The sequence below is a fragment of the Carassius gibelio genome, chromosome B8, assembly GCF_023724105.1.
Source record: "Carassius gibelio isolate Cgi1373 ecotype wild population from Czech Republic chromosome B8, carGib1.2-hapl.c, whole genome shotgun sequence".
Lineage (NCBI taxonomy): Eukaryota > Metazoa > Chordata > Actinopteri > Cypriniformes > Cyprinidae > Carassius > Carassius gibelio.
In genome coordinates, this window is record NC_068403.1 from 969170 (window position 1) to 984169 (window position 15000).

The following is a 15000-nucleotide window of genomic DNA, read 5'->3' on the forward strand; positions in this document are numbered from 1 at the left end:
AAAGGCTTTTGTAAGAAGCAGACAAAATAAAAGTCTGGTTTAACTTGAAGAAATTATGACAGCGAGAATGTACTTATAGTTGTAATAACTTTTTTAATACTAATGTTTTTGTTTTTAAAATTCAACGAGTTCTTTCAAATTAATTTGATTACATTTTACAAGATTAATTAAATTGTTAGTTTTCAGATTTTTATATCAGAAGTTTATATAAAATCGTAAAACGCTGAATCCAAAAAAATACAAACCCCATAAAAATAAAACACGATAAAGCACTATTATTGTTTAAAATGTTAATAAATTGTTATATTGATACATTTTTTTTTTATTAAATTTAATTAAACCATAAAAGTCCAGAATAATTACAACAGAAAACACAGAATTAGTGAAAAGTAAAGCACAGCTTTTACGGCACTATTATTGTAAATAATTAAAATGTTAACCCTTTATGAATTCAGTTAATTAGTCATCATTTCAGTTACTAAAATGTATTTAAACCAATAAAACTCCAGAAATATACCAACGGAAGATGCGGAGTTTGGGCAAAATGATTTCATAAGGTACTATTACTGTTAAAATTTGAATAAATTGTTAAACTGTTATGAATTCAATTGATTAGACATAATTTAGAAAATGTTAAACCACTATAAGTCCAGAAAAATTACGATGGAAGACACCGATCACTGCATCATGTTACTTGTACAGTAAATGCATCTTGAATCCAGAATGTTGAGATATTTATACTAGAACACAAGACACACACACGGAGTAAGAGAAGGATGTTCAGTCATTTTCTCCGTGTCTCCTCAGCTCTCACGTGGAGTCGTGGCCTGAGATGATGCTGACGGCCGAAGCGGCTCCTGATGACGGTCAGTGGACACTGAAGCAGAGACACATGGACTCAGACCGCAGTCTGACAGGGGAGGCGGAGTCAGGGGCGGGGCCTGGAGCCGGACCAATGAGACGGCTGGGGCCGGGCGAGAGGCGGGAACTCAAGCTGGCGCGTCTGAAGCAGATCATGCAGCGTTCGCTCAGCGAATCAGACGCAGAAGAGTCCAAACCGCCTCGACCCGAGCGGCCCACGCAGCTGTCCATCGCAGAGCCCGACGAAAACAAACACAAGTTCTCCTTGACGCACAGAACTCCCAAATCCATGGACGCTTGCAACCCGTCTCCGTCATCAGACCACAGCGACCCAGAAGCCAAACCCGAAGAGAAGCTCACCACCAGTCCCAAAAGTGCACTCAAGTCCCCGTCCTCCCGCAGGAAAACCTCGCAGAACCTCAAACTGAGAGTCACGTTTGACGAGCCGCCGCGGAAGGACGGACCAGCGCCGGACGCCAAAGTCCAGCCCAGCAAACGAGCGTTTGGGACGTTTCGCTCCATAATGGAAACCCTGAGCGGAAACCAGAACAGCAACAACAACAACACCCCCAAACACGCCGGGAAGAAGAGCGAATCCAAGAGCAAAAGCAAGACGAGCGCCGTTTAAAACTAGAAACTGATTCAAATCCAGCAGCTGCTCGATGACATCCATCTTTTCAACAATAACACACTCTCATACATCTGCGTTTTCAAACAGTAGTTTCACAGTTCTGTGATTCTGTACAGACTCTACAATCAAAAACCAGCAGAGGGTGACAGCCGTACAGCAAACGAACGAACAATCAAACAAACGAACGAACAAACGAATCATTAAATGATTCAGTGCACAGAACTCTCGAAGGATCCAGCGCTGCACCTTCAGTTTCTGATTGATTTCAAAACTCTAATACATTTTATATGTCATCTGTATTGTTTTGGGTTTAAGTATGGATTTATAATTTAACTATTATGTTTGAATGCAAGAAACACTATATTATTCGAATCTTTGTAACGACATTTGGCCATTAAAATAAAGACGTTTTCAACTGAGCTAATCGTCAGATGGGGGAAGAAACCGAATCAAGAAAATGTTTGACACCGTTTCTGAAAAATGAAGGTCTTAAATCAAAGCAGAAAGTCTTTAATTCATACAGTTTTGGCATTAAATGTTACATGCATTGCTAAAAAAAAAACATCCTTAATTGAAATTTACTGGAGATGCAAAATTAGGATTTGAAGTCTTGTTTTGAGAAATTGCACAAAATGAAGTAAAAGATATCTCCCAAAGGGGGATTACATTTTTAGCTCATTGGCAGATATTTGTTCTTGTTTCAATCATAAAATCACTTCATTTTGATCCATTTATCAGAAAACAAGACGTCTTGCCATTTTTGCATGAAACAGAAACCCTGCTCAACTATTCACACATGCATTAGTGCGCATTTAATGCGTTCAGCAGATGAGAACGATCTGAACGTGAGTGAGTTTCCCTGAAGACATGAACTCTGAACCCAGTTTAATGCTCGTGAAAGGAGAATATTGTATTCCAGGAGCCGATGTGTGCTGATGAATCAGAGCTCGTTTACAGGCGCTCGGCTCCGAAACAGCAGCTTTAATTGGAGCCGGATGAGAGAGAGAGAGAGAGAGAGAGAGAGACGGTGTGTTTAAGGCTGTTGTGCAGCATGAAAATGGAGCAGACGAGCGCTTGATTTGACAGGAGGAGAGTCGTCTATAGATTTTTGTGTCCATTGTTTGGCTTATTTGTGTGCTGCTTTACTCAGTCAATCAAATATAATTGACAGCGCTGTGCTGCTGTTGTTTCTGGATGACAGCAGTTAATGCCGCCGGAAAACAGCTGTGGAAACTTTCTGTGTGAACGATGGGAAAAGGTTTCTGCAGAACGGTGACAGTCGAGCGCATTAATTGACACAGATGAGGGATAATACCATAATCAACCTTTAATTGCTGCTTCTGTTCCACACAATCACATCCGTTCACATGAAACTGATCCTCAGAGTCTGTGTCCGGTTGGAACCAAGGATTGTTGTTTTATTAAATGGTCGTAAATTTTTTAAACTAAAAAATGAGATGTATCTGATCAGCAACTTCAGATTAATGAGTGAATGTTATAACAAAATCAGTTTAATGTTATTTTACACTCTTGAAAATAAAGGTGCTTCACGATGCCATAGAAGATCCTTTTGTGTCTAAATGGTTCCATAAAGAACCTTTAACATCTGTTTCACAAAAGCTTCTGTGTGGTGAAGGAAGGTTCTTTAGATTATAAACCGGTAAGATGGAGAGATGTGGAGAACCTTTTAAGCACCTTTATTTTTAAGAGTGTATCCGGGAAGAAATTCTTTATTTCAAACTACACATAAACCACACCAAAAAACTATGATGCAAAAAACATAATAATCTGAAAATGGCCAGTATTAACCCCAATGGAAGGAATGGAATGGAATTTAATCTAGTTCCAAATTTATAGAAGCCCAGTCAAGTCACCTTTATTTATATAGCGCTTTAAACAAAATACATTGCGTCAAAGCACTGAACAACATTCATTTGGAAAACAGTGTCTCAATAATGCAGAATGATAGTTAAAGGCAGTTCATTATTGAATTCAGTGATGTCATCACTGTTCAGTTTAAATAGTGTCTGTGCATTTATTTGCAATCAAGTCAATGATATCGCTGTAGATAAAGTGACCCCAACTAAGCAAGCCAGAGGCGACAGCGGCAAGGAACCGAAACTCCATCGGTGACAGAATGGAGAAAAAAACCTTGGGAGAAACCAGGCTCAGTTGGGGGGCCAGTTCTCCTCTGACCAGACGAAACCAGTAGTTCAATTCCAGACTGCAGCAAAGTCAGATTGTGCAGAAGAATCATCTGTTTCCTGTGGTCTTGTCCTGGTGCTCCTCTGAGACAAGGTCTTTACAGGGGATCTGTATCTGGGCTCTAGTTGTCCTGGTCTCCGCTGTCTTTCAGGGCAGTAGAGGTCCTTTCTAGGTGCTGATCCACCATCTGGTCTGGATACGTACTGGATCCGGGCGACTGCAGTGACCCTCTGATCTGGACACAGACTGGATCTGGTGGCCACGGTGACCTCGGAATAAGAGAGAAACAGACAAATATTAGCGTAGATGCCATTCTTCTAATGATGTAGCAAGTACATTGGGTGTTATGTGAAGTGTTTCCGGTTCCAGTTTACCTAATTAATGCAGCCTAAAAATCCTTTAACGGATTTGGATATTAAAAGCATATTAGTATGTTATGTGTAAGCCAGGTTTAAGAGATGGGTCTTTAATCTAGATTTAAACTGCAAGAGTGTGTCTGCCTCCCGAACAATGTTAGGTAGGTTATTCCAGAGTTTAGGCGCCAAATAGGAAAAGGATCTGCCGCCCGCAGTTGATTTTGATATTCTAGGTATTATCAAATTGCCTGAGTTTTGAGAACGTAGCGGACGTAGAGGAGTATAATGTAAAAGGAGCTCATTCAAATACTGAGGTGCTAAACCATTCAGGGCTTTATAAGTAATAAGCAATATTTTAAAATCTATACGATGTTTGATAGGGAGCCAGTGCAGTGTGGACAGGACCGGGCTAATATGGTCATACTTCCTGGTTCCTGTAAGAACTCTTGCTGCTGCATTTTGGACTAGCTGTAGTTTGTTTACCAAGCGTGCAGAACAACCACCCAATAAAGCATTACAATAGTCTAACCTTGAGGTCATAAATGCATGGATTAACATTTCTGCATTTGACATTGAGAGCATAAGCCGTAATTTAGATATATTTTTGAGATGGAAAAATGCAGTTTTACAAATGCTAGAAACGTGGCTTTCTAAGGAAAGATTGCGATCAAGTAGCACACCTAGGTTCCTAACTGATGACGAAGAATTGACAGAGCAACCATCAAGTCTTAGACAGTGTTCTAGGTTATTACAAGCAGAGTTTTTAGGCCCTATGATTAACACCTCTGTTTTTTCTGAATTTAGCAGTAAGAAATTACTCGTCATCCAGTTTTTTATATCGACTATGCATTCCATTAGTTTTTCAAATTGGTGTGTTTCACCGGGCTGCGAGGAAATATAGAGCTGAGTATCATCAGCATAACAGTGAAAGCTAACACCATGTTTCCTGATGATATCTCCCAAGGGTAACATATAAAGCGTGAAGAGTAGCGGCCCTAGTACTGAGCCTTGAGGTACTCCATACTGCACTTGTGATCGATATGATACATCTTCATTCACTGCTACGAACTGATGGCGGTCATATAAGTACGATTTAAACCATGCTAATGCACTTCCACTGATTCCAACGAAGTGTTCAAGTCTATGCAAAAGAATGCTGTGGTCAATAGTGTCAAACACAGCACTAAGATCCAATAAAACTAATAGAGAGATACACCCACGATCAGATCATAAGAGCAGATCATTTGTAACTCTAAGGAGAGCAGTCTCAGTACTATGATACGGTCTAAATCCTGACTGGAAATCCTCACATATACCATTTTTCTTCATTTTCAACATAATTGTGAGGATACCACCTTTTCTAGTATCTTGGACAGAAAAGGGAGATTCGAGATCTGTCTATAATTAACTAGTTCTTTTTGGGTCAAGTTGTGTTTTTTTATGAGAGACTTAATAACAGCCAGTTTGAAGGTTTGAAAGACAAAATAATTTCATTTCACTTCCATAAACTTTCACTGTCAGATGAAAAGTGATACATTTTTCATGCTGCAGTGACACAAACATTCATGTTATTTAACCAAATTCAGTCCAAAAGAATGTGAGATATGGAGTCTATTAACACTAATATAAATTCATAGATAGTTCTACAAAAAGGATTTTTAACACCTAATGGAAGTAATTGAAACAAATTATGTATATCTTCAGGGTCTTAGAACTATGCATATTTTTTTGAAGTTTACCTGGGTTAACTGCATCAGTCAGATTACAGTATGTCAGTATATTATATTTATATAATGTATTTATACTATTATTATAATTAATGCTATATTTAAATAGAGCAAATGTATTTAATAATCTGGCTGGTCCAATCAGGTGGAAAGAAAGAAAATAATACCATAGTTTCACACTATATAGAAGACTATAGTGTTTTCTGACATAATTACTTACTTTTATTAGGTTTTACGTATATTTAGATTTGTCAAAGCTGTTTTTTTATGTTAATCTGAAGTGTAAGTTTTTGCATTATTATAGTCAAAACTGAACATGGAGAAAGCATTTTGTTACCTATAATCCAAGTCAAACATCAAAATATAAATACATCAGTTAATAGTACTAATGTGATTTTATTTTTTAAACCATTCAGTCATTATTGTCTTTGAGTGTTTCAACACACAATTTGATGAGGGAAAAAAACGTACTTCCCGGTCACTAATGATCAAAGGCAGCAGAGGGTTAAATACAAAAGGGTTGAGGAGGAAATGAATGTTTGTTTTTCACGCAGTAAGAGAATGAAGCTGAACCCGATCTGCAGTAAATGAGCCGCTGAACGGATCTGGTTGTTTGTCAGGATCCGCAGCTTCATATTTATCAGATATTGATCACTGCTGTGTGTTTCCCACCTCCTCCTTTCCACATCTGATGTCAGTGCTGTTGTTGCAGTTAGTCACTGGCCTGCGATGGCTCCTTTAACCTGTTTGATTGATCTGGAGCGGATGGAGCTCGGGCCCCGGGCCCCTGGAGGACCGCGGCGTGTTCCTCCATCCACCTTATTTGTTGTAAATAGCAGCTCATTACACGAAGCGTCCCGTCACGGCTCGATGGCGGCGCTGCAGAAACACGTCCCTCAGGAGCTCCAGACAGAAGTTTGAGATGCTGGAGTTTCTCTTCTGACAGATGCTCATTCTGGATTAACTGAGGAGGTCTTCATCTAAAAGAGTCATTTCTAGAATAAAACAGATGCTTCAGTGACCGAGCGCTGCCTTGTGTTTGTTTGCACACACTCCACCGAGCAGAAATATCTGACAGTGAGGAAGAAAAATCATCTTTATATAAAGGCTGAACAAGATTGTTTTTTTTTCCCCATTGCTTGTTTTTAAGCAAAAACAAAAACACAAAAAACATATATATATATATATGTGTGTGTGTGTGTGTGAGTGAGTGAGTGAGTGAGTGTGTGTGTGTGTGTGTGTGTGTGTGTGTGAGTGAGTGAGTGAGTGAGTGTGTGTGTGTGTGTGTGTGTGTGTGTGTGTGTGTGAGTGAGTGAGTGAGGTGTGTGTGTGTGTGTGTGTGTGTGTGTGTGTGTGTGTGTGAGTGAGTGAGTGAGTGAGTGTGTGTGTGTGTGTGTGTGTGTGTGTGAGTGAGTGAGTGAGTGTGTGTGTGTGTGTGTGTGTGTGTGTGTGTGTGTGTGAGTGAGTGAGTGAGTGTGTGTGTGTGTGTGTGTGTGTGTGTGTGTGTGTGAGTGAGTGAGTGAGTGTGTGTGTGTGTGTGTGTGAGTGAGTGAGTGTGTGTGTGTGTGTGTGTGTGTGTGTGTGTGTGTGTGTGTGTGTGTGTGTGTGTGTGTGAGTGAGTGAGTGAGTGAGTGTGTGTGTGTGTGTGTGTGTGTGTGTGACTGACTGAGTGAGTGTGTGTGTGTGTGTGTGTGTGTGTGTGTGTGAGTGAGTGAGTGAGTGTGTGTGTGTGTGTGTGTGTGTGTGTGTGTGTGTGTGTGTTTGTCCTGCGCTCTGAGGGCGGAGCATGAGCTGCATGAAGCGCTTCTGTCACGAGACTCGGTCACATGACAGGCTTCACACTCTCTCTCTGTGTGTGATTGTGTGTGAGTGTGTGTGTGTGTGAGGTGTATCGGCTGCTGTAACTGAAGATGTCAGAGGAGAGGGGTTCTTCAGCGCAGACGGAGGAAGACGAGGATCTGTTCGTCAGCGCGATGGAGGTGAGATCAAGCTTTACTGACCCCCCACGGAGGATCGACACCCCCTTCTGATCACACTCTCTGATCACTAATCAATATTCATAATCAGCCAAACATCAGCGGCGTATTTCCATCTGATTCTGACTCATTTCATTGAATTACATGAGAGTAGATGCGAGCGCGCATGCGCAGCAGGGCTCTCTCCGCGCGTCAACACTGCGTCGCGTCAGCGCAGACACGCGATATTACCGAAACAATCATCTTTTCACATTAGAAGCGTGTTCAGTTTACATTAAATTCATTTTCAGCTATTACAGACTATTATAATATGAATTATAATATGATATATATATATATGTATGTGTGTGTGTGTATGTGTGTACATATATATATATATATACATACACACTTATCATTATGATTTTAAATATGCAAATAATGCATTAACTCATTAAATATGCGTCCATCTGAATGCATTTCCATACATCTGAAGATTGGATGAATCCTGGTTCATATATCTAGTTTGATTTTGTCTTCATATCAGACTTTAATATTTGCATTCTGGCTTTATCTTTTTATCACTCCATACATCAGAAAATACTGTAACAGACCGAAAACAAACACATTTTCACCATGTTTTAGGAGTATAATTCAGTGTGAATGAAATATGAATAAAAAGGAATAAAGGAAGTTTAAATCAGGAAGAAAACTGTGAAGTTTGGTGTTTGTAAGAGAAAGATCTCTTTACAGATTTGGGTTTAAAATCTACAGACACAAATAGATAAGTGCAATGAAATAAGCACTTAAATATGTGTTTTCCATGTTTAATTTCCACTAAATTGAAGGAAACAGAATAGAGCCAGATGTCATCTATCAGACAGTCATATCGTCTCATGTGATTCTGGTTTACAGCAGATTCTGAGAACCTTCACACTTCCTGTGCTTCTGCTCATGAGTGTGTCCTGTGAGACACACAGGTGTGTGACAGGAGTGTGTGAACATTAACTTAGCATTTTTGACTCCAGTAGTTTCTGTAGATCTACTGAAAAAAGTTAGATGCAAAGAAAAAAAAACATTTAGTTTATAATATTTTAATTAACTTATAATAATGATATATATTATTAAAATAATTAAAGTTATATTATTATATAATGTATAATACAATATTATTAAAATTATAATATTATTTCATAATATATAATAATATGATATATTTTAAAATTAAAATATAATTGTATAATACATAATAATATTATACATTTTTAAATAATATTATTTTATAATATATTATTATTATATAATGTAATAATATATATTTTATAATTATAAAATAATATATATATATATATATATATATATATATATATATATATATATATATATATATAAATGTAATATTATTTTATAATATATAATAATGTAATAATATTCTATTTTTTATTCTAATATTTTTTTTATAATATATTATAAATAATATAATAATATTCTATATTTAAACATTATAATATTATTTTACAATATCTAATAATTATATATTTATAATATTATATATTTAAAAATTCAAATATTGTATAATATAAAATAATATTGTATATTTAAAAATTATTGTATTATTTTATACAATATATAACAATATATATTAAAAATATAATACAATGTAATAATATATTATTAATGTAGTTATATGATATATTTTAGAATTATAATATGATTGTATAATATAATATAATATTATATATTATTAAAACTTTAATATTCTTGTTTCACCTGAGCTGAAGTGTGTGGAGGCGTGTCATTTCCTGCATTTTTTAAATTAGGAAATGAGCTTTATATTTTAAGGGTGAAACTTGTATATCTCCTTTTTTTCACGTTGTTTTTGTTGTTATGGAAACGACTAGCCACTCGCTCGTCATTGGTCAGCTGTCAAAAAGTAACTCGATGTAGGGCGGGGTTTTGCTTTTCAGAAAAGCCGATCTTTTGGTTTGCTTTGACTGTTGTCCTGTAAAGGTGTCCTGTGTCCTGGTGTTGTTAGTCTCTGATGAACGCTGTGTGTTTTCTCTCTCTCTCAGTCTCCAGAAGCAGCTCGTCTGTCTGCAGGAGACCTCAGCCCCAGCTCTAACGGACCCCGAGACGATGACCCCGACGACCTCTTCGCCGGTCTGTGACTCCCGAATCACGTTCTCAGAGTCTGTAGATGTTCAAATCCGTCTCTGATCCAGTAATGAGCTGTTTACATATTCAGAATGTGGTGCTTCAGGATTGGATAGTTTTGAGAATGCTCTGTTTCTATTGGCTCAGAACCTCAATGTCACACATACTGCAGTAAATCATCATATTTTCATGATTTCTGAAGATCATGTGACACTGAAGACTGGAGGAATGATGCTGGAAATACAGCGGAGCATCACAGAAAATAATTACACTTTAACACAGATTCACACAGAAAACAGCTGATTTACATAGTAAAAATAAATGCAGCTTTGGTGAGCAGAAGAGAGTTCTTTCAGAGACATTAAACCCATGGCATCTAGTTAATAATCAGCTGAACTGAGAGTTTTCTGAACTCTTTCAGAAGCGACGGAGGAAGTGTCTCTGGACAGTCCGGAGCGTCAGCCGATCCTGTCAGACGGACCGTCTCCTGCCATCACACCGGTCAGCATCAGCCCCAGAGTGGACGTGTTTGACCGCTCGCCGGACCTGGTGAAGCACCGCATCTCATCATCTCATCATCTCACAGATCACACAATCACATTAGTGACCAGTGCATTTGACAAAATGAGTTATTTTATTTTCACATTCAGAGTGATTTATGATTTGGTGAAGTCAGATGAAAAAGGACTGAGCTACATCTGTCTGAAGTCACTTTAGAGAAAAACTGATCTAAACTGATTTCTCCCTGTTCTGCCATTTATAATCATTATTGGATTAATAATCAAAGTACAGCTGTTTTTTATTGCATCTTTGTTGTTATAAACAAGAAACAATGTATAAAAATGAAAAGTATTTAAGAAAAAGACTGCAAACCATCCTTCTCTTACTCTTGTTTTCTAAACATTCATGAATCAAGATGCATTTATTGTATTTTCTTTTCATAACAGATTATGTTTGCGTGAATACTTCAGTATATTTTGCCTGCTGTAAACACATTTGTTTCTCACATTCACTGGACTTTTCCTCTAGGATGAAGAAGAAGAGGAAAACAGAGACACATTTGACATCCAGATCTCAGTTTCTGACCCTGAGAAAGTTGGTAAAGTGTTATTTATATATATATATATATTTACTTTATGTTAATAATACTTTATATTATATTATTTATTTAGATTTATATTATTGTATTTGTTATATTTGTTTATATTTATACATATTTATTTACTTATTTATTTTACATATATATCACAGAATATACATACTTTGTTTTAGATAATTTATTTTGATTAGTTTTATTAGTTTATTAGTTTTTGTTATATATATTTATATATTATTTATTTAGATTTGTATTATTGTATTTGTTTATATATATATATATATATATATATATATATATATATATATATATATATATATATATATATATATATATATATATTAATATAAAATTGTATATTTATTTATTTATTTTACATGTATATTTCATGGAATATATATACTTTATTTTATATTATTTATTTTTATTTGTATTATTGTTTTTGTTAAATATATTTCATATATTTATTTTTATTTTTATTTACTTATTATATATATAAATGGAAATTTGTCTTTATTAACTCATACTGTTTGTGTTTGTATATATATTTCATTTTTATCAATATTAATACATTTTTACATATACTTTATTGTCTATAATTTATTTATTAAGATTTACCACAGTTTCTTGTGTATTCGTGCACACATGGTGATTCTGATTGTGATGAATTTCTTTGTTTTTCTAGGTGACGGCATGAATGCGTTTATGATCTATAAAGTGACGACTAAAGTAAGAAAAGCTTCAGGTTGTGGTCTGAGATGATGTGGATCTTCTGGAAGATGTGTGTGTGACTCTGTCTCTTTGTTTTTCAGACCAGTTTGTCCATATTCAGCAGAGACGAGGTGTGTGTCAAGAGGCGCTTCAGTGATTTTCTGGGTTTGCACAGTAAACTAGCCTCCAAGTACATGCACATGGGCTTCATCGTCCCTCCTGCGCCTGAGAAGAGCATCGTGGGTAAGTCTGTGCACGTATGATCAGAGACGTGTTCTGATGGTGTCATATCAATGATGAGCTCATGTGTGTGTGTGTGTGTGTGTTTCAGGAATGACGAAGGTCAAAGTGGGGAAAGAGGATCTGTCATCGGTGGAGTTTGTAGAGAAGAGAAGATCTGCTCTGGAAAGGTTTTCAAACTATTTAATTAAAGAGAAATGTGCAAGGGCTGGGTTGATTTCTTGATTGTAATCGATTCTCATTCTGATGAATCGATATCGATTCTTTTATAAAATGTAATGTGTAATTGATATGATATTTGTAGCTCCACCCATCCAGTAATGCGAATCATCTTTGTGCTTGAGTAACACAATATCATAATGCATTATGTGTAAAATAAGTTTCCAGCACTGGAGGTGACGGTCATCTCTTCCTCTTTACTACTAGTTATAGCAGCAAATAAACACGAACGAACATCAAGAGGAATCATAACAGCTCACTGAAATGAATCAGTTAGTGTTTGATCCGAGGAAAGACATCAGTGAAACAGATTGAGATCAATAATGTCACATGTACCTCAGGAAGGACTTTCAAGGACCGTCAACTCAATAGTCAGTCAACATTTACTGGACCTGATTGGCTAAATATCCAAATGAATCAGAATTGGATAGAGATTCATAAACCCAAGCGAATGAATCGAATCGATGCCCAGGCCTAGATGGCTCTCTCTGTTTTCTGTTGGTCTGATGCGCTGGAAAGATCACTTGTGTTCTGCTCTTTTGTGGCTAAAAGGTTAAGCAAGAAATATTAGATAAATAATAATGGAGGTGTGCTGCTGTGTTGTCGTTCTCTCCGCTGCTGATCGCTGCTGTGCTCCTGGTTTTGCACAAACTGATGAATCGAATAAAAATTACAGTTAAGTGAGGTGCTGACATTTCTCTGCCCTTTTTATCCGTCCGCTGACTGACGTGAAGGTCAGCGTCTCGGCTCTTACAGAACTGGGTGCTGATGGGAGATGTGTGTTTGTGCTGCAGGTATCTGCTGAGGACGGTCAAACACCCAGCGCTGCTCAAAGACCCCGATGTCCTGCAGTTTCTGGAGAGTTCAGAGGTACCCTCGCCGTTTCTGTTAACCATAGAGATGTTTTATATGGGCTCATCATATAGTTACTGAGACAGTTACTGAGCTGATCTGAATAAGCTACATCTGTCTGTAGTTTGCAGCATTTCGTACCTTTAATACATTTGCATTAACAATAACTAGAGGTAACCCCTACTATTGACCATGTGTTAAAATTTCTACTGTTCTTGTGAGTATAATTATGGAAGCTCATTTCTGTAAGGGATGAAAAAATGTCAAAACGGTAATTGCAATTTTCTTGCAATTTTGAGAAAGATTCTCAGAATTGTGAGATATAAACTCTGTATTCCCAGAAATAAACTCTGAATTGATAAATAAATTCAGAATTGAGAGATTAAAACTCTGAATTGCAAGAAATTAACTCTGAATTGAGATATAAACTCAGAATTACAAGAAATATACTCTGAGTTGAGATATAAACTCAGAATTACAAGAAATATACTCTGAATTAAGATATATACTTAGAATTACAGGAAATATACTCTGAATTGAGATATAAACTCTGAATTGCAAGAAATTAACTCTGAATTGAGATATAAACTCAGAATTACAGGAAATATACTCTGAATTGAGATATAAACTTAGAATTACAGGAAATATACTCTGAATTGAGATATAAACCCCGAATTACTGGAAATATACTCTGAATTGAGATATAAACTCAGAATTACAAGAAATTAACTCTGAATTGAGATATAAACTCAGAATTACAAGATATTAACTCTGAATTGAGATATAAACTCAGAATTACAAGAAATATACTCTAAATTGAGATATAAACTCAGAATTACAAAAAATATACTCTGAATTAAGATATAAACTCAGAATTACAAGAAATTAACTCTGAATTGAGATATAAACTCAGAATTACAGGAAATATACTCTGAATTGACATATAAACTCAGAATTACAAGATATATACTCTGAATTAAGATATAAACTCAGAATTACAAGAAATTAACTCTGAATTGAGATATAAACTCAGAATTACAAGAAATTAACTCTGAATTGAGATATAAACTCAGAATTACAAAAATATACTCTGAATTAAGATATAAACTCAGAATTACAAAAATATACTCTGAATTGAGATATAAACTCAGAATTACAAGAAATATACTCTGAATTGAGATATAAACTCAGAATTACAAGAAATATACTCTGAATTAAGATATAAACTCAGAATTACAGGAAATATACTCTGAATTGAGATATAAACTCAGAATTACAAGATATATACTCTGAATTAAGATATAAACTCAGAATTACAAGAAATTAACTCTGAATTGAGATATAAACTCAGAATTACAAGAAATATACTCTGAATTGAGATATAAACTCAGAATTACTAGAAATCAACTCTGAATTGAGATATAAACTCAGAATTACAAGAAATATACTCTGAATTGAGATATAAACTCAGAATTACAAGAAATATACTCTGAATTAAGATATAAACTCAGAATTACAGGAAATATACTCTGAATTGAGATATAAACTCAGAATTACAAGATATATACTCTGAATTAAGATATAAACTCAGAATTACAAGAAATTAACTCTGAATTGAGATATAAACTCAGAATTACAAGAAATATACTCTGAATTGAGATATAAACTCAGAATTACTAGAAATCAACTCTGAATTGAGATATAAACTCAGAATTACAAGAAATTAACTCTGAACTGAGATATAAACTCAGAATTACAGGAAATTAACTCTGAACTGAGATATAAACTCGGAAATTACAAGAAATATACTCTGAATTGAGATATAAATTCCAAATTGCAAGAAAAAAACTCATAATTGGAAGAAATAAACTCAGAATTACAAGAAATATACTCAAGAATTTACAAGAAATATACTCTGAATTTAGAAATAAACTTTGAATTGAGAGATAAACTCAGAATTAAGAGAGAAACTCTACATTGAAATTAAGTGATA

The 15000-nt window shown here is 35.6% G+C and overlaps 2 protein-coding genes across 2 annotated transcripts in view; both read left to right on the forward strand.

Annotated features, from left to right (window-relative positions):
* The window catches only part of LOC127963373 (synphilin-1-like), a 9693-nt gene extending 7782 nt beyond the window's left edge, over nt 1-1911 (forward strand). Inside the window, exon 10 of the mRNA XM_052563269.1 lies at nt 808-1911. Within this exon, the coding sequence (XP_052419229.1) occupies nt 808-1489 (682 nt within the window). The 3' untranslated portion in view covers nt 1490-1911. The remainder of the gene's footprint in view (nt 1-807) is intronic.
* A 5679-nt stretch (nt 1912-7590) lies between these two features.
* Nucleotides 7591-15000, forward strand: part of LOC127963375 (sorting nexin-2) — a 12914-nt gene continuing 5504 nt past the window's right edge. The window contains exons 1-8 of the mRNA XM_052563271.1: nt 7591-7759; nt 9808-9895; nt 10311-10438; nt 10919-10988; nt 11671-11714; nt 11798-11939; nt 12028-12106; nt 12950-13025. Of these exons, the coding sequence (XP_052419231.1) occupies nt 7691-7759; nt 9808-9895; nt 10311-10438; nt 10919-10988; nt 11671-11714; nt 11798-11939; nt 12028-12106; nt 12950-13025 (696 nt within the window). The 5' untranslated portion in view covers nt 7591-7690. The remainder of the gene's footprint in view (nt 7760-9807; nt 9896-10310; nt 10439-10918; nt 10989-11670; nt 11715-11797; nt 11940-12027; nt 12107-12949; nt 13026-15000) is intronic.